The 22,600-nt window shown below is 47.4% G+C and overlaps 2 protein-coding genes across 8 annotated transcripts in view; one reads left to right on the forward strand and one right to left on the reverse strand.

Annotated features, from left to right (window-relative positions):
• Window positions 1-3,242, reverse strand: part of LOC149304358 (asialoglycoprotein receptor 1-like) — a 31,842-nt gene extending 28,600 nt beyond the window's left edge. For 2 of the 4 annotated variants that reach the window (XM_089480311.1, XM_089480310.1), the window contains exon 1: window positions 2,970-3,055. The gene's annotated coding sequence lies outside the window, so the exon portion shown is untranslated. The other 2 variants (XM_089480312.1, XM_089480313.1) reach the window with 2 other exon arrangements.
• On the forward strand, window positions 3,199-22,039 carry LOC149304360 (sentrin-specific protease 3-like). 4 transcript variants are annotated; one of them, XM_089480308.1, is made up of 11 exons: window positions 3,199-3,491; window positions 7,714-8,711; window positions 9,798-10,100; window positions 12,020-12,131; window positions 13,962-14,109; window positions 15,304-15,351; window positions 17,289-17,366; window positions 18,360-18,497; window positions 19,234-19,317; window positions 20,276-20,326; window positions 21,180-22,039. In XM_089480308.1, the coding sequence occupies exons 2-11, from the start codon at window positions 7,727-7,729 to the stop codon at window positions 21,288-21,290; spliced, it is 2,058 nt and encodes a 685-aa protein (XP_089336434.1). In that variant the 5' UTR covers window positions 3,199-3,491; window positions 7,714-7,726; the 3' UTR covers window positions 21,291-22,039. The 4 variants fall into 4 exon arrangements, with proteins under 4 accessions (XP_089336434.1, XP_089336432.1, XP_089336433.1 ...); XM_089480306.1 differs by lacking the exon at window positions 3,199-3,491 and adding an exon at window positions 3,507-3,643; XM_089480307.1 differs by lacking the exon at window positions 3,199-3,491 and adding an exon at window positions 3,867-3,964.
• The last annotated feature ends 561 nt before the right edge of the window (window positions 22,040-22,600 follow it).

Consider the following 22,600-nt stretch of genomic DNA (forward strand, 5'->3'; position numbering starts at 1 on the left):
ATTAATATGTTCTCTCTAGGAATTTCTGAGTCCTCCAGCGCATTCTGCCAGAAGTTGGCCATAGGGTTTTGCTGGAGAACTTAGAAGTTTCCAGAGAAACTACTTCTCTAGGCATTTGTGGGTTCTCCAGCATGATTCTGTGATCAATGTCTAGCAGCTGTTGACCATAGACTTGCATTGGAGGCCCTGGAGATTCCTAGAGAGATGTTCTCTCAGGTAAAAATTGTGGTTTTTATTTGTGGTTTTCCCACATTGACAGGGGTCCTTCACTCCTAACCCCAGCAAATGTGGAGGGGCCTCTGTATTCTGTTGCATTCAGTGCAGATAATACAGCAAACTACAAATCCCAGGATTCCATGGCCGTTAAAGTTGTATCACAGAGCTATAATTGTGTCGCATGAAAGCACTCGTCCGTTGCAATTTTTCCATGGAGTTGGTTCTCATCTACTAAAACAATGATGGATCTTTTATGAACTGTCTTCATTCAACGTGAAGGCGAAGGCTTTCGGGGCCAGCATCCATCATGTTTTGTGGATTTTTGGGGCTATGAGGCCATGTTCTAGAAGAGTTTCTTCCTGATGTTTCACCTGCATCTGTGGCTGGCACCTTCAGGGAACGATGGCATGGAAGAGAGTGGGGTGTATGTACTGTTGGTTGAGAGGAAGCAATTTACATGTTAATCTGTGTATTGTTTCTGAATGGCAAGGCCTCAGGTCTTTTTAATTAGGGTTGCCATAAGTCAGGACCTCCAAACCAGGATAAATGTAGGACAACATTTTCAAATGTAGGACACTTTTCCCAATGGAGGACACATGAAATAATTTGATGATTTTTTAAAAATGTTAATATACAGTAAAGTCTCGTTAATGCAACCTTCGTTGAGCTGACCTTCCAGTTTATCCGATGTCGGACTGGTCAGTAGGCGTGGCTTGGAGCCCTTGCTACGCCCCCAGCCAGAAAGGGCCCCAAGCGCGCCACCACCACAGGATAGGGCCGAGGAGGCAGCCTCCTCGAAGAGGCTGCATCCTGGGCCCAGGCTTGTCCTCCCTGGCCACAGAGGACAGATAGGACCAAGGATGCAGCCTCCTCAAAGAGGAGCACATTTGGGCATAGAATATGGATTCATTTAACATGGCTTCTTGCATATTTCAGATGTTTGAAATTCACACTCTCTCACCTTCAGAAAAAGTGAGCGCATGCCTCAGAAGCTGACTGTTATCTATATCATCATCATCACTATCAATGTTAAAAGAAGGGAAACCTGTTAGCATTCAAAGCAACCAAAATACACAGAAAGTGCACTGGGGGGGAACCTTTGAAACTGGGCACCCACCTCCTCCTCCTCCTCGCTATGCTCCAAGAAAGGGCGCTTCCCCACCCCCCGGCTGGCCCAGAGTCTCACTCCTCCTCCAAGGGTCCACCTCCTCCTTGAGGCTGGCCAATGGCAGAGTGGAGCTGGAAACAGCTCCGCCCCAGCTGCTCTGCCATTGGCCGGCCAGCCTCAAGGGGACGAGTGTTCCCTTTAGGCGCGATGGCTGCTGACCGGGGCCCAAACCCGGGACTTAGAGTGAACCTGACCGTGCCAGTACCCCCAAAACCATTACAATCACGGGCACAGCCAGGTTATGGCATCCCTATATTTAATTAATGATCCATTGTCTGATGGGAAAAACCCTGACCCCGGGAGGTTTCTCATTTGCATTTGCTGAGTCCTGATTTTGGTGTTTTTCAGGACTGGGAGCCAAACTTCCTTTACTTTAAGGGTTTCTTCTTTCCTGTTGGAGTTGTCCAGGTGTTTGTGGATTTCAGTGGCTTCCCTGTGCATTCTGGCCTGATAGTTGTTGGCGTGGTCCAGAATTTCAGTGTTTCCAAACAGCATTTTGTGCCCAGGATGGTTTGTAATGTGTTCTAGTATGGCTGATTTTTCTGGCTGACCCAGTCTGCAGTGTCTCTCATGTTCCTTAATTCTTGTTTGCACACTGCGTTTGGTGGTCCCTAGGTAGACATGTCCGCAGCTGCATGGTATGCACTAAACTCTTCCTGCGGCTGTGAGAGGGTCTCTCTGGTCCTTGGCTGAACAAAGCATTTGCTGGATTCTCTTCATTGGTTTGTAAACCATTTGTAGGTTGTGTTTCCTCACCAGTTTCCCTATTCTGACTCTGACTCCTTTGCCGTACGGTGAAAAACACCTTCCCTTTGGGGGTTGCTTGTCTTCACTCCTCTGGGTTTCCTGGGTCTTGCAGCCCTTCCGATGTCTGAGATGGAATAACCATTTGCCTGTAGAGCTGGCGAAACGTCAGGAATAAACTCTTCCAGAACACAGCTCCATTGCTTGAAAAAGCCCTCCGAAAACTGTCTTCATTTGGTCACAAATTCTTGTCTCTTCTGTATCAAAATCATGCCGACAACACACTTCTCCCAAGTCAATATTCCTTGAAGGCTTGCAGTGCTTTGCCATGTGCTCACACTGCAGAAATAGCGTTTTGAACCATGGCAGCTAAAGCACTGTCAAACTGTGTTAAATCTGCCGGGTAGAGGAAGCCCTGGAGCTGGCAAAGTTCCCTTTTTTGGACTACAGCTCCCAGAATCCCCCAAATCAGAGAGCAGATGTCAGGAAAAGCATTAGCTGTGGAAAAGGGCGTACTGGGCAAGGTGGGATGTGTCCACACGGCAGAATTAAAGTGGTCTGACACCGCTTTTTAACTGCCATGGCGCCATCTTGTGGAATTCTGGGGTTTGTAGTTTGGCGAGTTATTAAAAGTGGGGTCAAAGCGCTTTTATTCTGCAGAGTCGGTACACAGACTGCATGCACACTGGAGAAATAACCCGGTTTGGCCTCGCTTTAACACTTTCTGGCTCAAGGCTATGGAATTCTGGGAGTTGGAGTTTGTTGTGGGGCCCAGAGCCCACAACAAACTCCAACTCCCAGAATTCCATAGCCTTGTGCCAGAAAAGAATTAAAGCAGTACCAATCCGGGTGATTTCTCCAGTGTGGATGCAGCCACAGATCATTCCAAGCGATTTTCTCTTCAGATCGCTGCGCCTACAATTCCCATAACCCTTTACCGTCGGCTCCGATGGCTGGGGCTGATGGGAGTTGTAGGCCACAGGGCTTGAAAGGCGAAGAGCTTTTTTTTTTCCTCCCAATTTCCCATCATGCTGTGCTTGTGACGTCACTTCCTCGTTCATCTTTGGGAACCGGGGAGGGGCGGGGCAAGCCCTTTTCGTTTATTGGTAGCTCGAGGAATTCTATGAGGGCAAAGATTATTGACAGGGAAGAAACCGCCGTTGCGTGTCGTCATGGTTACGACGCACGGAACCGCGGCGGCAAGTCCCCGGATGCGGCCGCCAATTCGTTACCCTCCTTTGAGGGGAGAGACGCCACGCCCTCACACTCATGACGTTACGCGCACGGCGGCGGGAAGGGAGTAGGGCGAGGCGCATGCGCGCGCGATCTCACTTCCGGAACTTCCCCCTCCTCATCCCAAAAGGTGACGGTAAGCCCCGCCCCTTTCCCTCTCAGACGCCTGTTGATGACGCCTTTGGGCGGCGCCGGCGGCCCCTGAAGGAAAGAGGAGGCGGCGGCGACGGGAGCCGGGAGCCCAGGCCTCCCGTCCGTCTCGCTCCCGGCGGAGCCACAACGGTGAGACGCCGCGGCGGCGCTGGAATCGGGCTCCGCTTTCTCCTTCTAGGCCCCTCTCGGCCTCCGTAGCCCCCCTTTCTAGAAAGCGAGACACTCCCTCCCCCTCCCTCTGTGGCCACGCTGCCTTCCCGACATCCTCCGCGGCAGTTGGGCCCTTGGCCGCCTTGGGCCCCTTCCCCTCCGTGGCCACGCCCCCTTCGCACCCCTAGCCACGCCCCTTCCCAGTTCTAGGGCTTTGGAGCTGGTCTCTGTCTCTCCTGCCCTGAAGCCCCGCTTGGCCTCGGCTGCTCCGGGAGGGCGAGGGGGAGACCCCAGGCCCAGGTAGGCGAGGAGGGCTGGGGAGTGGGAGGCCTGTGCCTCCCAGGGCTCCAGCCACTTAAACTGGGCGGATCTGTGGAGCCTAAAACAGTGGTCCTGCCTTTCAGGGGGTTTGGACTTCAGCTCCCAGAAGCCTCGGCCACGTTGGGCAGTAGCCTGGGATTCTGGGAACTGGAGTCCAAAATCCCTCCAAGGGCACAGTTTGGAGCTCACTGGACCAGGTCGGCTGTAGAGAACAGCAGCCAGGAGTGCAAAAGTGAAGCACACTGATCTAGGATGGAGGGCGCCTGGCCTCAGGAGACTTGTCCGCGTGAAAGGGATCTAGGAATCCAAGGAGACCACAAGTTGAACACTGAATCAACAGTGCCATGCGGCAGCTAACAAGGCCAATGCGATTTTAGGCTGCGATAATCGAAATACAGTGTCCGGATCAAGCGAAGTAATAGTCCCACTCTATTCTGCTCTGGTCAGGCCTCACCTGCAATAATCCTGGCTCCAGTTCTGGGCGCCATTATTCAAAAAGGACATTGAGAAACTGGAGCCCTGCGTCCAAAGGAGGGCCACTAAAACGAAGAAGGGTCTGGAAACCATGAAGCCCTATGAGGAAGGACTTGGGGAGCTGGGGATGTTTAGCCTGGAGAAGAGAAGGCTAAGAGGGGATATGATGATAGCCCTGTTTAGGGAGCAAGCTTGTTTTCTGCTGCTCCAGGGAATAGGACACAGTGGAGCAATGGATGCAAGCTACAGGGGGAAAAGTTCACTGAAACCTTAGAAAGAACGTCTAGGTCTGGAAACCATGAAGCCCTCGGAGGAGCTACTGAAGGTGCTGGTCTGTTTAGCTTGGGGAAGAGAAGGCTGAGAGGTGACATGAGAGGCCTGTGTAAGTACTTGAAGGGGTGTTACATTGAGGGGGGAGCAAGCTTGTTTTCTGCTGCTCCAGAGAACAAGACCCAATGGAGCAATGGATGGAAGCTGCAGGAAAAGAGATTCCAGCTCAGCTTCCTGAGAGTAAGGGCAGTTTGACCATGGAACACACTGATGGCCATCTGTTTGAGGTGCTTTGATTGTGATTTCCTGCATGGCAGATGGGGTTTGGACTAGGTGGCCTTTAGGGTCTCCCCCAACTCTATGATTCTATGATACCCTTTGAATTGAGAACAAAAACAGCAAAATGCACCTTTGAGAATAACTACGAAGGGAGTTTTCTTTCTCTCTCTCTTTGTGGGTCAGGTACAGAATACTTGATCAGCCTACATAGGATAATTCTAGAGAGCCAGTATTCAGAGACATCGCCATCTTGGTCTGGAATATCAGTTCACAAAGGGGTCTTGTGGGATCTTTGAGAATAACTGAGTGAAATAAGTTTTCTCTCTCTTTTTGTGAGTTAGATATGCCCCCCTTCATTGAACTCACCCAAAATGCTTGAAACCAGAAATGTTGGATTTTTCAGATTTTGGGACATTTGCAATAACATAATGAGATATCTTGGAGATAGGACCCAAGTTTAAATGCAAACTTCATTTATGTTTCGTATATAGCTTATGCACAGAGCCTGAAAGCAGTTTTGTACATCATATTTTTAATAATTTTGTGCATGAACCAAATCAAGAAGCAAATGTGTCCCTATCTCAGCCACCCATGAAAGACGTTGGGGATTTTGGGGGATTGGGGGATAAGGGAGACTCAGCCCATGTAATACAGGTATCCAGGTAGATCCAGAATTGGTGGGGCACAATTGGAACAAAACTGGATGCAGAAAGTACTGCTGTATTAACTCTGCTGACTGACAAGCATTAACCCAGTTACAGCTAGGAATTAAGAAAACTTGGTGACAGTGCGACAGGTGGTAATGCCAATGTATTTCTTTTATCTTTAAGGTATGGTATGTGCGGTGGGGGATTCTGGCATTTGTAGTCCCCTCAAAAAGATAATGCTTCCAAGATCTGGATGTGTCATTAGATTTGCACTAGATTAGGAAAGATTTTTAATTTTCTTTGCTCACCCCAGAACTGTTTCTCAACCCACTATCAATTATACTGCTGAAATGAAGGGGGGGAGCGTGTTGTAACTAAGAGTGGGTGACGGTGGAAAGAGTTTAGTACTAATGGTATGCTCAGAATTCTTGAGTTCTGACTGGTGGATCTCGGTCTTTTACCAAAAATCCCAGCAGATCCAGCAAGAAGGAGGTCTGCCTGGTTCTGCAAACGAGAGTTGAGATCTGTTGTCCTCTCAGAGCATCATTTTCTGAGAGGCTCAGTTTTGCTAAATGCAAAATATTTGGATGGGAGGTGACTAGTGTGTTTCTGATACTGGCTCCTCACTGCTGAACAGTTTGAAGCAAGTTTTCATTCATCTCCCTGCTCTGCACCTTGTATGCTGATAGAGTGGATAGAGCTACCTAGGTATCTTGAATGGCCAATCCAAGTGGTAAAGGAGTACCAAGCCTTTCCAGCGACTAGGCGTGTGGAAAAGTTTCTCCAAAGCCTCCGGGGCTTAAAAAGCAAATAAACATTAGTATTTTGTGCTGTTGCTTTTAAAGGAGCAGCAGCAGGACCTCCTATCTGTCTGAGAAGTAGAGAATAAAAATACTCAGCCAAATTTGTCCCTTTTCCAAGCCAGGCTGAGACACATTTTGTTTTTGGTTTTGACTTGTGTCAAAGTACCTCCAGAGAGAAAGATGAAAGAAGGCTGTCAGTCACCTGTAATTCCACTTTGCATGCATGATGTCTAGTCTGGATAGTGGACAGTTCAGCAGACATAGTGTCTTGGTTCTGGTGACGAATTGATTGTTCCAGCAAATGTCTAGTTCTCAAGGCTTTGAGGGTAGATTTCAGAAAGTGTAGGCGCAATGGCCAGCCAAATCCTGCAGCCCACTGTGAGAGCAAAGGGAGAACTGGAAAGAGTTTGTGGCCAACCTGGGGGTTGGCTTTTCCATGTTGTTGTTTTTTCTCCTCCTTTGTCTGGAAACATGTAGGGTATAACATGCTAAATGAACAAATCGCTGATGAATGGAAGCAGTTCCCTCCTTGTGGCCTATCAGTTCTCTTTTCTAGAAGAGGAAGCTCTTGTTGGCTGTTGGTTTCATTTGCAGTAGGCCCTCCACATTTGCTGGGCTTAGGGACTTAGGACACCTGTCAAAGTGGAGGGAGAGTCTTTTGTTTACTTAAGAAAACACTTATCTAGGCATTTGTAGGTTCTCCAGTGCAACTCTATGATTAACATCTACCAGAGGTTGTCCATAGAATTGCACTGGAGGACCTACAAATACCTAAAGAAGTGTTCTCTCTAGGAATATCTAGGTTTTCCAGCATGATGTCTGCAGGCATTGCCCATAGATTTGAGCTGGAAGACCTAGAGATTCCTAGAGAGAATTTATTAATCAAACCCATAACTAATCAAATCCGCAAAAGTCAAAGCTGCAAATGCGGAAAGCTGACTGTCTGTCCTGCTTTTTCCCTTTCTTTGGCTAATCAAGGCAGTTTACAAGGTTTAGAATAGAATCAGATGAAAGTTCACATCACTTGAACTTGAAAAAAAGAATATTAGCAAACTGTCCATAGGATTAAAATTACATTGGTTCAAAAAAAAGGGAAAAAAGAAAGGAAAATAATACAAATAATACAGCACATTATTAATAGTATTTTCCTTGTATGCAGCCAATTGCCAAAGACCTATGGGAGCAGGGAGGGAAGACTTTGAATCCCATCAGTTCCCTTTTGGCTGAAAGACAGTCTTTCCTCTTTTTCTTACAGGAGCATTGGAACCATGAAGGAAGCCATTCAGGCCAGGAAGTATTGGGGGGCATCCCCCGGCCTGCAGAATACGATGGGCCATCAGGACAAGATCTGCCGTCCTTCTCGGGAGTGGGGCGAACGTGAACCCAAACGTGGAGGTGGTGGCTGCTTTGAGGGCAACCGGAGATTGGGCTACACCAGCAAAAAGCCTCCGGGCTTCGACCCCTTGTCCTCCGGCAGCGATGAGGAAGAGAAAGGGAATTGGGATCATCCCTGCATGTCCGGCTGGGGAGTGTCAGGGAGTACATCTGATCCCACGCAAAACAAAGCCAGCAGCACTGGGAAGGTTGCCCGAAGTGGAGGACGGGCCTGGCCCTTTGAAGTGAAGGCAGTTGCCAATTCCCGGGGTCGCCCACAGCTGCTGGGAGGCACCTTGAGGCGGCATGGCTCCCGGCGTCGGCGCCAGCGGGCCCTGCAGGCCTTCCGGATGCTTCTGTATTCCAAGAGCTCCTCCCTGGCTTTCCATTGGAAGCTCTGGGGCAAAATGGCCTGCAAGGGGCGTCGCCGGTCTGGGACAAAGCGGGCACGGTCCTCCCTGTCCCTTTCCCCCGGGTCACAGCCTGATGACGACCACCTCTCTATCTACAAGAAAAGCTGCCCCTTAGGGGAAGAGGACTGCCAGGGCCGAGCCAAACACCGGCCCCGCTCTGCCCCCTTCAAGTCCCACCTTTCCTCTGAGCCTCACCTGGACTACGGGTTGGATGGAGCCTTCCCCACGTCTTCATCTGTGCCACAGACCTCTCGCCTCAGCTTGCTGGGAGCCCTGATGGAGGACGCTTCCTCTTACCCTCAGTATGTGGAGCTGCAGAGGGTCAGTTTTGACAAAGATCCTGGAGGCATGGAGCTGGATGAGGAAGAGACGGCTGCCATGCTCAAATACCCTACTGGGGGGGTCCAAGCCTCCCCCAGGACTCGGAAGGTTGGCGAGGCCGAGATCGGCCTGGATGGAGAGCGAGGTAAACCTCAGGCCCTCTCCCCTGTCTGTGAATCTGGCAGAGGGGTTGTGGCGCTAATGAAGCAGGGCTGTTGTTCGGACTAGGCATTGTGTTCTCTTTTTAATCAACTGCCCTCTCTATTGTATTGTTCCTCCATGTGGGATTGTACACAAAGTATGTGGGGGGGGGGTATAATCATGCAGAATGCAAATGATGGAAGTCATTAGTTTTGATCTCATTTGATCTGTAAACCCAAATTTGGAAACATTCCTCTTTTTTGGACTGCAGCTCCCAGAATCTTCCATACTGCATTCCCCCCCCAAAAGAAAAAAAACATGTTTGCAAATTCTGCTCTAAACAGTCAGATGGTCAAAGCTGCCTTGCCAATGGCAAGAACGTTGTCATCCTTTGATACAACTTGAATAGGTCTACCATGACTGCAGCCTGTGGAATCCTGGGACTGTAGTTGAATGAGGAGCCAGAGCGCTCTGTCAGAAAATTTCAAAATGCCTCATGAAACAGTAGATCCCAGCATTCCTTGGGATAGAACCTTGGCCATTAAAGTGGAGCCATAGGACTACAGTGTGTAGCACGAAGGAACCCTCTGAACTCCCAGTTCATAATGTTTGTTTATTCCAGAGATAAATTTACATGAGTGGGATAGAACAGGATGTTAAGTGAATCAGTAATCTCTGCAGAATGCCAGTATGCTCAGGGCAGTTCAGTGTTTAAAATAATGATGTGCAATTCAACTGACACTATGGCCAAAAGGGAAGAGAAAGATGAAGAAATTCAGGTGTTGGGGTGGGATTCTGTTTGGGGCCACTTCAGGGTCTCTCTGGTCCCATGGGGGATGCACACCTGTCATTTTCTGGCTGGAGGTTTCAGCTCTTTGGTGATGGGTTAGACAGGACATAGAAGCAAAATAGCTTGGATGGGAGAGGTCTCAATATCTTGAGGTAGGCTCTATCTCCTGACGGTGGGAGCACATTTCTAACTCGCATTTAAAACAACTTCCCTGTTTCTAATGAGGGCGTGCTGCCATGATATCTGGGGTTTATTGCAAGGCCCTCAACAACCTCCTGGGTCTCTCTCACTGGCTTATAGGCCCCCTGGATGGTCTCCCCAATGGCTTTGCGTCCCTCACTCCTGACGGTGACCTCTGCTCCCTCCCTGGAGTGGCGGATGCCACCATCCTCATCAGCAACGTCTGTAGCATTGGAGACCATGCAGCTGAGGAGCTCTTCCAAGGCCCCCGGGACAAGGAGAGGCTGCTGGATCCTTCTGGAATCAGGCTGGAAGTGGGGAGCCAGCAGGCAGAGTCGGCCGCCGAAGGGGGGCAAGAGAGGTTCGGCGAGAAGATGGCCCAGCACAGCCCACTGAGGGAAGAACACATCACCTGTGTGCACAGTAAGGGCGTGTGTGAGCGAATGAGTGTGCGAGGCCAGGGAGCAATGATATGGGGCAGCCCAGCCATATCTGGAGGGTTACACAATTTTGCCTTGCCAAGCCCATTACATTTCCTCTAAGGCTGGAAAGGTGGGGGGGGGAGAAGGTTACAGTGAATTGATTGCAAAAAAAGCAACACAAGAGCACCGTAACACACACTATAAGTTGTCAAAAAGAGATGTGCATTAATCTGTTTCAGCATTTAAAAGCAAAGGAGGAGACAAAAGGAATCTTGCAGTCACTTTGTTATTTTTTATTTCCCACCTTTCCCCAGCCTGGGACTCAGGGCCTGTTACAAAGGTACAAACCGCTACGGCTACATAAAAAAACTTCATCTCATATAAAAAGTTAAACTAGCAATGGAATTAAAAGCAGTTCAGCAAATGGCCATTTAAAGAGAGCAACAAATAATGGAGCCCATTCAGGAAAGCCCCTTTCTTTCTGAACAGTCAGTCCTCAGAGGCCTTCCGAAACCAAAAGGCATTTTCTTTCTTCTGAAGGGATAACAAGAAGGGCTGTTGAGTTCAGCCCAGTTCTTCAGAAGATATATATTCATCTGCAGAAGCGGATTGAAATCCACAAGACTCATGCTGATTAATTAGGCCTAATGGGGCTGAAAAGGTCTTCCCACCCTCTTCCCTTTTTATGCACAGTGTGAGGTGTTAGATTTCCTGCATGGCAGAATGGGGTTGGACTGGATGGCCCTTGTGGTCTCTTCCAACTCTACGATTCTATGATTCTGTTGGGCTGAGGCCCGTTTGCCTTCAAGTCCTTTCTGACTTATGGTGATCCTAAAGTGAACCTATTACAGGATTTTCTTGACCAGATTTATTCATGGGGGTTTGCCTTTGCCTTCCTCTGAGGCTGAGAGAAATGGGTTTCCATGGTTGAGCAGGGGTTCGAACTCTGGTCTCCTAAGTTTTAGTCCAGTGTTCAAACCACTATGCCACACTGGCTCTGTAATGTCAGCACTTGGGAGCACTTGCGTATTCACTCTAGAAACAGCTACCCTCATTCCCTGCTGTACTTTAAGAAGTTACACCTGGTTCCCTGGCAAGCCATCCCTCCCCTCTAGGCTGGGCTCATGACAAGTCCAAGTAGACCACAAATTGAACATGAGTCAACAGTGAGATGCGGCAGCTAACAAGGCCAATGCGATTTTAGGCTGCATCAATAGAAGTATAGGGTCTAGATCAAGGGAAGTAATAGTCCCACTCTATTCTGCTCTGGTCAGGCCCCACCTGGAATATTGTGCCCAGTTCTGGGCAAAACAATTTAAAAAGGACATTGAGAAACTGGAGCATTTCCAAAGGAGGGCGACCAAAATGGTGAAGGGTCTGAAAACCATGAAGTCCTATGAGGAATGACTTAGGGAGATGGGGATGTTTAGCCTGGAGAAGAGAAGGTTAAGAAACTTGAAGGGGTGTCACATTGATGAGGGAGCTAGTTTTCTGCTACTCCAGATAATAGAATACAATGGCGCAATGCATTCAAGCTACAGGAAAAGAGATTCCACCTCAACTTTAGGAAGAACTTCCTGAGAGTAAGGGCTGTTTGACAGTGGAGCACACTCCTTCCTCGGAGATTGTGGTGGAGTCTCCTTCCTTGAGGTCTTTAAACAGAGGCTGGATGGCCATCTGTCAATGGGGATGCTTTGATTGAGATTTCCTGCATGGCAAGGGGGTTGGACTGGATCAGGGCCCTTGTGGTCTCTTCCAACTCTGATTCTATGATTCATTTTTTCCGGGGCACCTGAGAGGTTGTGTGCTTGCTCTTCCTTCTCGCCGACTCCTCCAGCCTTCCAAGCTGGGCTCCGGTTCCAGCTCGGCCTGCTGAGGCAGGGTACCATGTCTTCAGCTTTCTTCTTTCTTTGCCACCAGACATCCTGGACGAGTTTCTGCAAACGTACGGCAGCCTCATTCCTATCAGCGTGGACGAGGTGGTGGAAAAGCTGGAGGACATCTTTCAGCAAGAGTTCTCAACACCTCAGAGGTATGGCTTGCTTTGCCTTTCCTCCCTGCCTGCCCCACTCCAGCACCCTCCTTCCTCCTTGGGGAATCCAAGGGAAAGTATGTCTGTGACCTGTGTCAAGTCAAAGGCTTTCATGGCTGGCAGCCATAGTTTTTTGTGGGTTTTTTTGGGCTATGCGGCCATGTTCTAGAAGAGTTTATTGCTGATGTTTTGCCAGCCACAGATGCAGGCAAAACGTTAGGAATAAACTCTTCTAGAACATGGCCACAGAGCCCTCAAAGCCCAGCAAAAGCTATCTCTAACCCCCGGTGTTCCCTATCCTGCAATGATTGACCATTTTTTCACAAGGAAGCTTTTGCTTATTAAAATATGTATATCCTAAGCTCTGTCTGGAGGTCTCAGGGTGGTGAAACTAAAACAGTGTAAATAATGGAATTTAAAAATATCTGAAAGGATGTTATGTAGATGGAGCAAGCATGTTTTCTGCTTGAGAGAGACTGGAACATGAAAGGATAGATTTAAATTACAAGAAAAGATATCCTACCTCAACATTTAGGGGAACTTCTTCACTATAAGAGCTGTTTGAGAGTGGAATTTAGAATGCCTCCGGGGGTGGTGGGTTTTCCTTTATAGGCCATTTTGAACAGAGGTTGGATAGTCATCTTTCAGGAGTGCTGTAGTTGTGGATTCCTGCAAGGCAAGCGGTCGGCCATTGGGTCTCCCTTTCTACTGAAGATTCTAAAATGATTTTAAATGACCCAGAACATTTAAAAGACACTTTAAAAGGCAAATTAATACCAGTTGAAATAGATTTGAATGATTTATAACCACGTAGAAGTGAGAAGTTGGGAAATACAAATTGGGCCCTTCTCTGAAGCCGCTCCAACTTACCTGTATCCTTCTTAAAATGAGATACCCAGAACTGAACATATTACTCTGGATGAGGCCTGACTAGTGTAGAATATAGTGGAACTATGACTTCTCTTGATTTGGAAACTGGTTCTTTAATGCAGCTTAAATATAATTCATATAAAAGAAAAGATACTCTAAATTATTTTACTAAACATTTTCCACTGAGGGATGAAACAGAGAGGAAAAGATTTTCTGGTAATTTAATGTGGATTCCAAACCATAGTTCATAATTGCACAAACATTTCACAGAATGAATGTTTTTCAGGCCTGTGCAGAGGTGTGTGTTGGAGGTAGAAAAGTCAACATCTCTAGGTGCCAGCATTTCAACAATGTGCTTCTGAGTGCTAAAATTGGCCTTGTGTTTCTAAATGGGAGAGCGCTGAAGGTGACCTGCTTTGTAGTCAAAAAGGGTCATGAGAGAAGGTGTGTGGAAGCTTGGTGTCTAGAAAGAATATATTGCTGTACTTGAAATTTTAGAAGCTAATGGTAGGAAAGGGGATATTGAAAATATGCCTAACTATGAACAAAGTGACTACAGTGCTGAGCACCCCACTTCCCAGTAAAGTAAGAGGGGACTGCCATTTCAGAGAAGTTCTAGGAGGGCTGCATTCCAGTGGTGGGCAGAGCCAAATACAAAAAAGGTGGAGCCCAAAGTACAAACCTGTTATTGCTTAAAGCCCTTACTACCAGAAAGTGAACCTGAGGGAATGCATTTCAACCTTTTAGAGGGGAGGAAGGATAATCCTGGTGTACAATCTGGAAAACCACTGAAATATGGTGGTTTGCGGGAGAGGGGTGTGGGATGTCTAGGGAGGGTCAGAGGGCATGGGGTGCAGGGAGATTGGGATGGGGAGGCAGATTGTGGGAGACCCAGGACCCAAGGGCTTTCCCCTGCTGAAGTAACAGAGGACTTTTCCTTTCTCTGGTATATTCCTGCAGGAAAGCCTTGGTCAACCAGCTGATCCAGTCCTACCAGCGTATGCCAGGCAATGCCATGGTCCGGACCTTCCGTGTGACCTACAAGCGCCACGTGGTCACCATGGATGACTTGCAGACACTCTATGGGCCCAACTGGCTCAACGACCAGGTATAGCCTGTTTTAAGGGTCCCTGGGATAATGTATGGCAAGGGCAAGGCAGATGGTGTGCCAAGTGCACATAATGCATGCTGCATGTAACCCCAGATGATGTGTCAGGTGCACAGTGCGCTATCCCTTCCCTCTTTCTGAGATCAGAAGATTGGGGAGGGGAGAGATTCAGTATGTTGCAGTAGCTTAGAAAAGTTGCTTTTTGGATTACCACTCGTAGAATGTGTCATGGCCAGTAGCCATGCCTTTGTTTAATCATGTCTGGACTACAGCAATGTGCTCTACATGGGGCTAGCCTTAAAGAATGTCTGGGAGCTTCAAATGGCACAACATAAGATATCAACTGGTATGGAAAAGTGAGATTCCACTACTCCATTACTGAGAAACCTGCACTGGTGGCTAGTTGCTTTCCTGGCTCACATCAAGATGTTGGTTTCACTGTTTGAACCCCTAACCATTCACGGCCTGGCTATCTAAAGACCTCCAATCTCTTCAGACAAGGCCCTCTTGGGAATACCATCCCCTGCAGAAGGCATCTTGACAGACATTTAGAGCAGATTTCTTTTATGGCAGGGAAAGAGCAATAAATACATCTTGCAGCTTTAAAATGTAACTCTTCCAAGCTCACTGCAGGTGTTTGCGAACTGATGGTTTTTGCAAGGATCAGTTTCCAGCTATCAGAGCTCTTCTTAGTGTGCCGCACTACCTCTGTTCTTTGCTTTTAAATTGATGTTTTAAATGGTTTTAAGTCAAGAAACTGTTGAATGCTGTTTCAGTCACAATTTTCAACATGCTTTTAGTGACATGTGGTTTTACTTGTATTTCCTTTGCATCCTACAAGCTGCCCTGAGTCCCAGCCTTGGGGTGGGGTGGAGGTGAGGGGAGCAGGGTATGAATAAAAGAACAGAACATCATGTAGATGCTTGGCCTACCTGTACAGGCCAGTTCCCAACAAGCAGCTCACAGAGTACAGAATCTCATTAGCTGTGTTGCAGCCAGCATTGATTGGCAGCTCTTGGGATAGTAACAAGTGTAGTCAGAAAGCAGCTTCAGGTCTCCTTGAAGTCTGCCATTTTACTCAAGGAAAGAGGTGCAAATGTTCTGTTTGTATGTACTGCGATGATCAGGTTTATGGCTCTGTAACCAAGCCCACTTAGCATTTCTTTTTTTTCCCCCCGCACCTTGTCTGAACAGGTCATGAATATGTATGGAGATCTTGTTATGGACACGGTGCCAGAGAAGGTGAGCATCTGATCCTGAGTTTTCCAACTCGAGAGGTAGGTCAGGAGGTTACAATGATTGTAAAGGCTTGGTTGCCTTTTAGCAGATGGAAATGGACTCCTACTCCCTCTCCTTTTGCCATGGGTCCAGAATTATGGAGACGGAAGGGACAACCAGGGCTATGTAGGAAAGTTGTTGTCTTATTGTTGGGATGGGCAACTGGTGGGCCTGAGGGGAACCTCTATGCCCCAGAAACCTCCAAGAGCCACAAGGGCTCCTGTAAAATAAAAGTGGTCAAAAGTCTGTAATCTGATTCTCAGAAATGGATATTTTTGACGCTGAAGAAGAAGGGATTGCAATTTAGTTAATAAGTCAATTCATGGGATCCTAGAGTTGAAGGGTACTGTACCTCAAGGGCCATCCAGATTCTGCCATGTAGGAATCCACCCTCAAAGCCCTTTCTTTGACAGATGGCCATCCAGCCTCAGTTTAAAAACCTCCAGAGAAGGATAACCCACCACACTCTGAGGGAGCATCTTCCATTGCCCAACAGCTCAGGAAGTTCTCGTTTTACCCAGAGGCTTCCAGGATCAGCAGCTCACCCTTTTTTGGCTAAGAAAGCATCTATTTAGGGATTCTGGAGGTGTTGAGGGCTACAAAACTTCCCTTGATGGTCACATGCTTACCATGTCTCACTTTAACTACTCCTGCTTCATTAGAAAGCCCAGAAGTATTGCCAAGTGCACACCTCTACAAGAAACCACCAAGCCCAGCTCCCATTTAGTCTGGATTCAAAGAGAGGCTGGGGGCACAGGCATTCTTCAGCATATTTCCGGTGGTTCAGCATCAGATGGCACTGCTGCCTTCAGAGTTTCCAAGAGAGAAAGAGAAGAGGAGAATGAAAGATTAAGAAAGAAAGGCAGACCTGTGTAATGAGGGGAAAAAACAATTACATGAGACCCACAGAGACAGATAAGTGTTTGCCCTTAGGCACTTCACCTTATGTGTCTCATAAGGTAGACTTCGGCTGCATCTGCAATGCAGAAATAATGCAGTTTGACACCGCTGTAGCTGCCAGGGCTCCATGCTATGGAATTCTGGTATTTGTAGTTTGTTGGGACAACAGAGCTCTGACAGAGAAGGCAAAACTACAAATCCCAGAATTCCATAGCATTGAGCCACGGCAGGTAAAGCAGTATCAAACTTCATTATTCTGTAGTGCAGATGAGAGTTCATGCTACCAACCTCTTTCTCTCATTCTCAAAGGTGCTACAAGATCCCTTTGTATACTGATAATTCCTGACTAACATGGTGACGTCTTTGAGTTGTAGTAAAGGTGGCAATCACAGATGTTCCTGATGCTGCCATTATTAATCACAGCTTGGAAGAGTCACTCTTTTGGGCAGTAGGTCCTAGGGTTCCTCCAAACAGCTGCCAGAGTGCCCCAGAGGCCATGCTCCTGTGTGGTTATAGTTAATAAAAAAAGAATATTAACTTTTCCAGACACTGCTGTCAGTTACTGGTGACCTGCAGCTAGCATTCTAGCTGTGAATTCAGCTTGAACCACTTCTTAATAATAATAATAATAATAATAATAATAATAATAATAATATATTTATTTATATCCCGCCTCTTCCGTTTGGGGATCAGGGCGGGTAAAAACAGAGTTTATGATACACAATATAAAAACAATAAAACTCGCAAAACCCTGATCCAACCCTCCCTCCCAAACTATAAAATTAACGTAAAACATGATTAAAATATATAACAATACAATACAACATTACAAGATTATTCTACAATCCGCGAATGATGAGAAGACATAGTAGGAAGGATGGATAGAATTGGTTTCTGATGAGTTTCCTGCTGTTTCCACCTCTCAGCCCAGTTGCTGCAGCTTTCTTTCACGGGACAAAAACACTCTGCATGTGTCTGTACATGTTTTTCTCTCCCACCAGGTTCATTTCTTCAACAGTTTTTTCTACGATAAGCTACGAACCAAGGGGTATGAGGGGGTGAAGCGCTGGACCAAAAACGTAAGTCAGGGCCCTAAGAATGTCTGCTATTTTGGGGGTTGGAGCAAGACCAACCAAGGATTGGGGTGGGTGGCCAGAGGTTGGAGTAGAAGGGGACTGGTGTCTGGATCCTGGGACAGGTTGTGTGGATTCAGGGTTTGGAAAGAATGGCCCTGGGTCACCTGAGGCCTCTAGACAGTGCCCCAAATCCACCAGTCCCCCCAAAATTACTTTTGGCATGATTTTTGGTGGGTTTTTTTTTGGGGGGGGGGGGTGTTTGTTTGTTTTGGTCACTAAACCATGTAGAAATCCCCACACACATATGAAAGCACACCCAGCACTTTCATAGGCCTTCCCCAAATACCTCTGTTTTTGTTAGAGACCTTTTCAAAATGGGGTCTGGAAGCAATTTGACGTCACTTCTGGTTGCCATTTTGGGAAAGGACTCCCAAGAAATGTGTTTGTAAGCACTGTAAAGGGGGTTGCAGCCTGTGGGGTGGGGTGTAATTGGCCAGAAGTTACTGAGATCCCCTCCATTGTCCTTAAAAACAATAATAGAATTAGATTCGGGTATACATTTAAAGGTGACCTTTATGAGGAATGAGAGAGCTGGGGATGTTTAGCTTGGAGAGAGAAGAGTGAGAGCCCTCTTTAAATATCTGAAGGGAGGTAATGGAGAAATTGGAGCGAACTTGTTTTCTGCTGCTCCAGGGACTAGAATGCAAACCAGTGGATTCAGATTACAAGAAAAGATATTCCACCTAAATATGAGGAGTAACCTTTTTACTGTAAAAGCTATTTGATAGTGGAATATGGACTGCCTTGGAGATTGGGGGAGTGGATTCCATCTTTGGAGGTGTTTAAACAGATTGGGTAGGCATCTTTTGGGAGTGCTTTTGCTGTGTCTTCCTACATGGCAGGGGTTGGATTAGTTGGCCTTTGGAGTCCTTTTCAGCTCTTAAGGTTCGATCATTCTGTGTCCCCTGTTTCTTATCCCCTCCCCACAACCCACAGGTGGACATTTTCAACAAGGAGCTGCTTCTCATCCCAATCCACTTAGAGGTACACTGGTCTCTCATCTGCGTGGAGGTGAAGCAGAAGAAAATCACGTACCTGGACTCCCAGCGCACCCTCAACAGACGGTGCCCCAAGGTAAAGGGAATAGTGGGGAGGCAGAGCACAGTGTTCCGTGAACACAGAGAGGGCCATCACCAAGTGCTCAAAATGGGATTCACCATCATGGTTGCTGTCAAAAGAACCTAAGATGGCCACCTTCTTTCTTTAAGGCAGTGGTTCCCAAACTTTGGTCCTCCAGGTATTTTGGACTTCAATTCCCATAAGCCTTAGCCAGCTTGGCCAACAGCCAGGAATGGGAGCTGAAGTCCAAAATATCTGGAAGAATTAAAGTTTGGAAACCATGCTTTAAGGCTTTTCCACAGTGGTAAAGCAAGCTTTCTCCAACTCAGCCCCCCTGTGGATTTGCAGTGCTCACGGGGGATTCTGGGAGTTACACTCCAAAACAGCCAGAGGAGGGCCAAGTTGGAGAAGGCTGTTCTATAAAGAAGACACTTTTAAGAGCTTTGATAAAAAGACCTCAGTAATCCCCAGCAGCCCTGGAACAGAGCAGGTTTGAGTAGTTGTATAGTACTAGAGAGGACAGTGGATCTAACCTTCAGGCACAAACACAGACAACAAATAGAATCACATAGACCCAAAGGTCATCCAGCCCATCCCCTTTGGCCATGCAAGAAGAAACCATCAAAGCAATCCCTCTGATAGATGGCCACCCGGCCGCTGTTTAAAATCCTCCAAAGAAGGAGATGCCGCCACACTCTGAGGCAGCGTCTTCCACTTCAGTAAATCAGGTCTCTTCTTTCTTTCTATCCAGCACATCTGCAAATACCTGCAGGCTGAAGCAGACAAGAAAAATCGCCCAGACTTCCGAGACGGGTGGAGAGGAGTTTTCCAAATGGTGAGTGTTCCTCATCACAATTCTGGCTTCAGGTGGAGGTGTGTGTGTGTGTGTGTGCATAAGTGCATGAAGGAGCCAAAGGGGGAAGGTCTAACCAGAGAGGTAAGGAATACAGGTATACCTCAGTTAACGAAATGTATGCATTCCTAGGCATGACTTCTTTAACAGAAAATTTGGTACCAGAGGCAGAAATAACTTGGAAAGAAGGGGGATAGGTTCCTATACCAGAAAAAGAAGAGAAATTCAAAATGTTTCAGCAAACCTTTTGTTCAAAATTAGCAGTATGAACATATGAAATAAAACATATCCTCAGGTAAGCCTTAAGGGGACAAAAACATCTTGAACGTTCTGAAGAACACTTGAAGGCTTCTTCCAAAATGCCTGGAAAGATGACTTTTTCTTCCTTCAGCCTCCATTTTGGCAGCTAAACTTGCAAATGTATGCTTCCCTGACATGCTTGGGTGGGGGAGCTGGCAAGACAGGCTTATCTGCTCTCCCCTTTTGTTCCCGTTTTTGCTGTCCACGCATGCTCAGTAAGGGATTCTGGAGGCTGCTGCTGTTTATCTTGCCCATTCTAGAGACACATGGCCTGTGGTAGGCACACATGGCTACAGTAGGATCAGCTAGAGTAGAATCCCACTTATTCCCAGCTCATGTTTTATTGTGTTGTTTACTCAAGATATGCTGCTGTTGTTTACTCTAGACATGCTGCCATCACTTGAAAGCTTGTGTTTCTCCAGGCATCCTTCACTGTTGCCCAGTGCCAATGCTGCTACAAAACTCCCTGCTAGATCACAGAGGAAAGGAGACTAGGGGCATAAAATACTAGTAAAAAGGAGCTTTTTTGTTAGAGGTTTGTTAACTGAGGTATTCCTGTATTGGTTCTTCATGACAACATCACTGTTCCTTGCCCCTGTCGTCCTCACAGCCTTGAGCTTCTTCCTTTTCTCTCCTTCAGAACATTGCCAGGCAAAACAATGACAGCGATTGTGGAGCATTTGTCCTGCAGGTGAGCTTGTGCATTTCCTAAAATCTCCAAAACAACCACTGTCTCAGCTCTTTGAAGAAGGAGCATGACTCCCTCTTTTCTTTTCTTTTCTTGTTTTGCCTGCTCTTGTTCTCTCTGTGCCCATAAGCCAGGGGGTGTTCTATAGGCACATGAGAATCCATTTTGGGGCTCCTGAATCCTCCTGGGACAACCCTGTGAGCCCACAGACAGACAGACACAGTTTTTTAAAAATTCTGTGGACATCTTTGGTCCATCAAAGGGGATAAAGCCACTATAAAAAGCAAGGAAGGAGCCCAAACTGACCCTGGAAGTGATAGAATTATAGAACTGGGAAGGGATCCCAAGGGGCACATAGCCCACTCCTGCTGTGGTTGTGTCACATCACTTCTGATTTCAGTGCACACTCCAGCCTACTGGGAATGAGGGCAGGCAGTAGAAAATCAGACCCAGTCCGGTCATAGACATCAATCCATCCCAGGCTAGGACCAGCTGTAACTTTTTTGTGGCTCCTTGTCAATTACTTAAAGTGGGGCTGAGAATTAGGTGGCCCGCCAAATGAGGTTATAAAACGGGTCCCAGCAACCCTGTTGCCAGTGGTGAGGAATGTTGGGCATTGTAGGCTGCACCCTATGCAAACCCGGGATTCATAGTTTGGACAGGTACTTAAAATGCACTTCCAGAGAGCTCCCCCAATGCCTCCCCAAGCTACAAATCCCAGGATTCTGTCAGATGCCGCTGTGACAGATGAAGCTGGCATCAAGAGGGCTACAACAGCGTTGAGTAAAAGAGACCCCAGTTAAGGCCCATGTCATTAATCTCTGGTTTGTTCTCTCTCTCTTTTTCTCTCATGCAGTATTCCAAATACCTGGCTTTGGATCTCCCCTTCACCTTCACGCAGCAAGACATGCCGAAACTCCGCCGACAGATGTACAAGGAGCTGTGTCACTGCAAGCTCATTGCGTGACGGCTGACACACACACACACACACACACACACCTCCATCGCCTTGGACGGATGGACAGATAAACTCATCCCCATCCCACAGCTGGGAGCCATCTCCCGGAACAGCTCTTCCTTGGGCTGTGGGTTCTGATCCCATCAATTTTGGGGGCATTTGGAACAAGGACACTACTCATAGGTCACTGGAACTCTGAGGTTTGAAAACCGGACTCATATTTTGTGTGTGGGGAGGGGGAGTGTTACCTTTCTTTTTACCCAGGTTGGCCCCCTCTCCTTTTTCTCTTCCTGGTCTTTTGGGTTGTTGTTTTTTCCAGTTCCTATTTAAACCTAGGCTGGGATTTCTCTAGGTTGATTTGTTGCAGGGGGATATAGGGGTGGGATTGGGGTTTGGGGGGGTTGTATATGTGGCATGCCCTCTGCAAAATGCTCCACTCCAGATCTCAGAAAGACAGAGGGCATGGGGACCAGGAAGGCGGGGAGGACTCGGTCAGATGCCCCCCCAGACCCCAACTTCTCCCCCCAGTTTATCACCCTGTCAACTATTTGTGTTAGTGGGTGATGTCTGGGATTTTTCCCCCCAAAGGATTTTCAGGGGGGGTGGAACAGCTGGGAAAAGGGGGAAGCGGGGAAGGGACAGTCATGGGTTGAAGGGAGGGTGGGGACAGTTTATACACTGGGGCCGAGACAGCAGAAACAAGCATTTTTTATACGATGGCTGCCATTGTGGGTAAATAATAATAAAAAATACATTCTTTGGAGAAGCCTGCCTGTGCAGATGGACTTTCTGAGCCCCTACCCCACCCTGCCCTTGAGCCAGACTCTTGAATTCAGTCTCTTTGGTCTTGGGGTGGGGGGGGTTATGTATTGTAATATTGGATTCTGTTTTCTTACATGGCAGAATGGGGTTGTACTGTGGCCCTTATGGTCTCTTCCAACTCTGGTTCTATGAGGGAGGGGTGTAAAAAACCAAACAGATCCCTATCCCCTTCTGAACAGGGATAAACTTCCAAGTGGTGTGAGAAAACAGGGCTTCCACTGCCTGAGCGTTCCCTGGATGATCCCCCTCCAGAATCTACAATTTTAAAATACAGTTGGCCCTCCACATTTGCAGCTTTGACTTTTGTAGATTTGATTATTTGCAGTTTAGATTAATATGTTCTCTCTAGGAATATCTTGGTCCTCCAGTGCAATTCTGCCAGAAGTTGACCATAGAGATGTTCCTAGAGAGAACACTTCTCTATTCATTTCTAGGTCCTCCAGCATGCTTCTGTGATCAACTTCTGGCTGATGTTGACCATAGAGTTGCACTGGAGG

This window comes from Sceloporus occidentalis, unplaced genomic scaffold, assembly GCF_023333645.1.
Source record: "Sceloporus occidentalis isolate IW3139 unplaced genomic scaffold, rSceOcc1.0.p SCAF_14, whole genome shotgun sequence".
Lineage (NCBI taxonomy): Eukaryota > Metazoa > Chordata > Lepidosauria > Squamata > Phrynosomatidae > Sceloporus > Sceloporus occidentalis.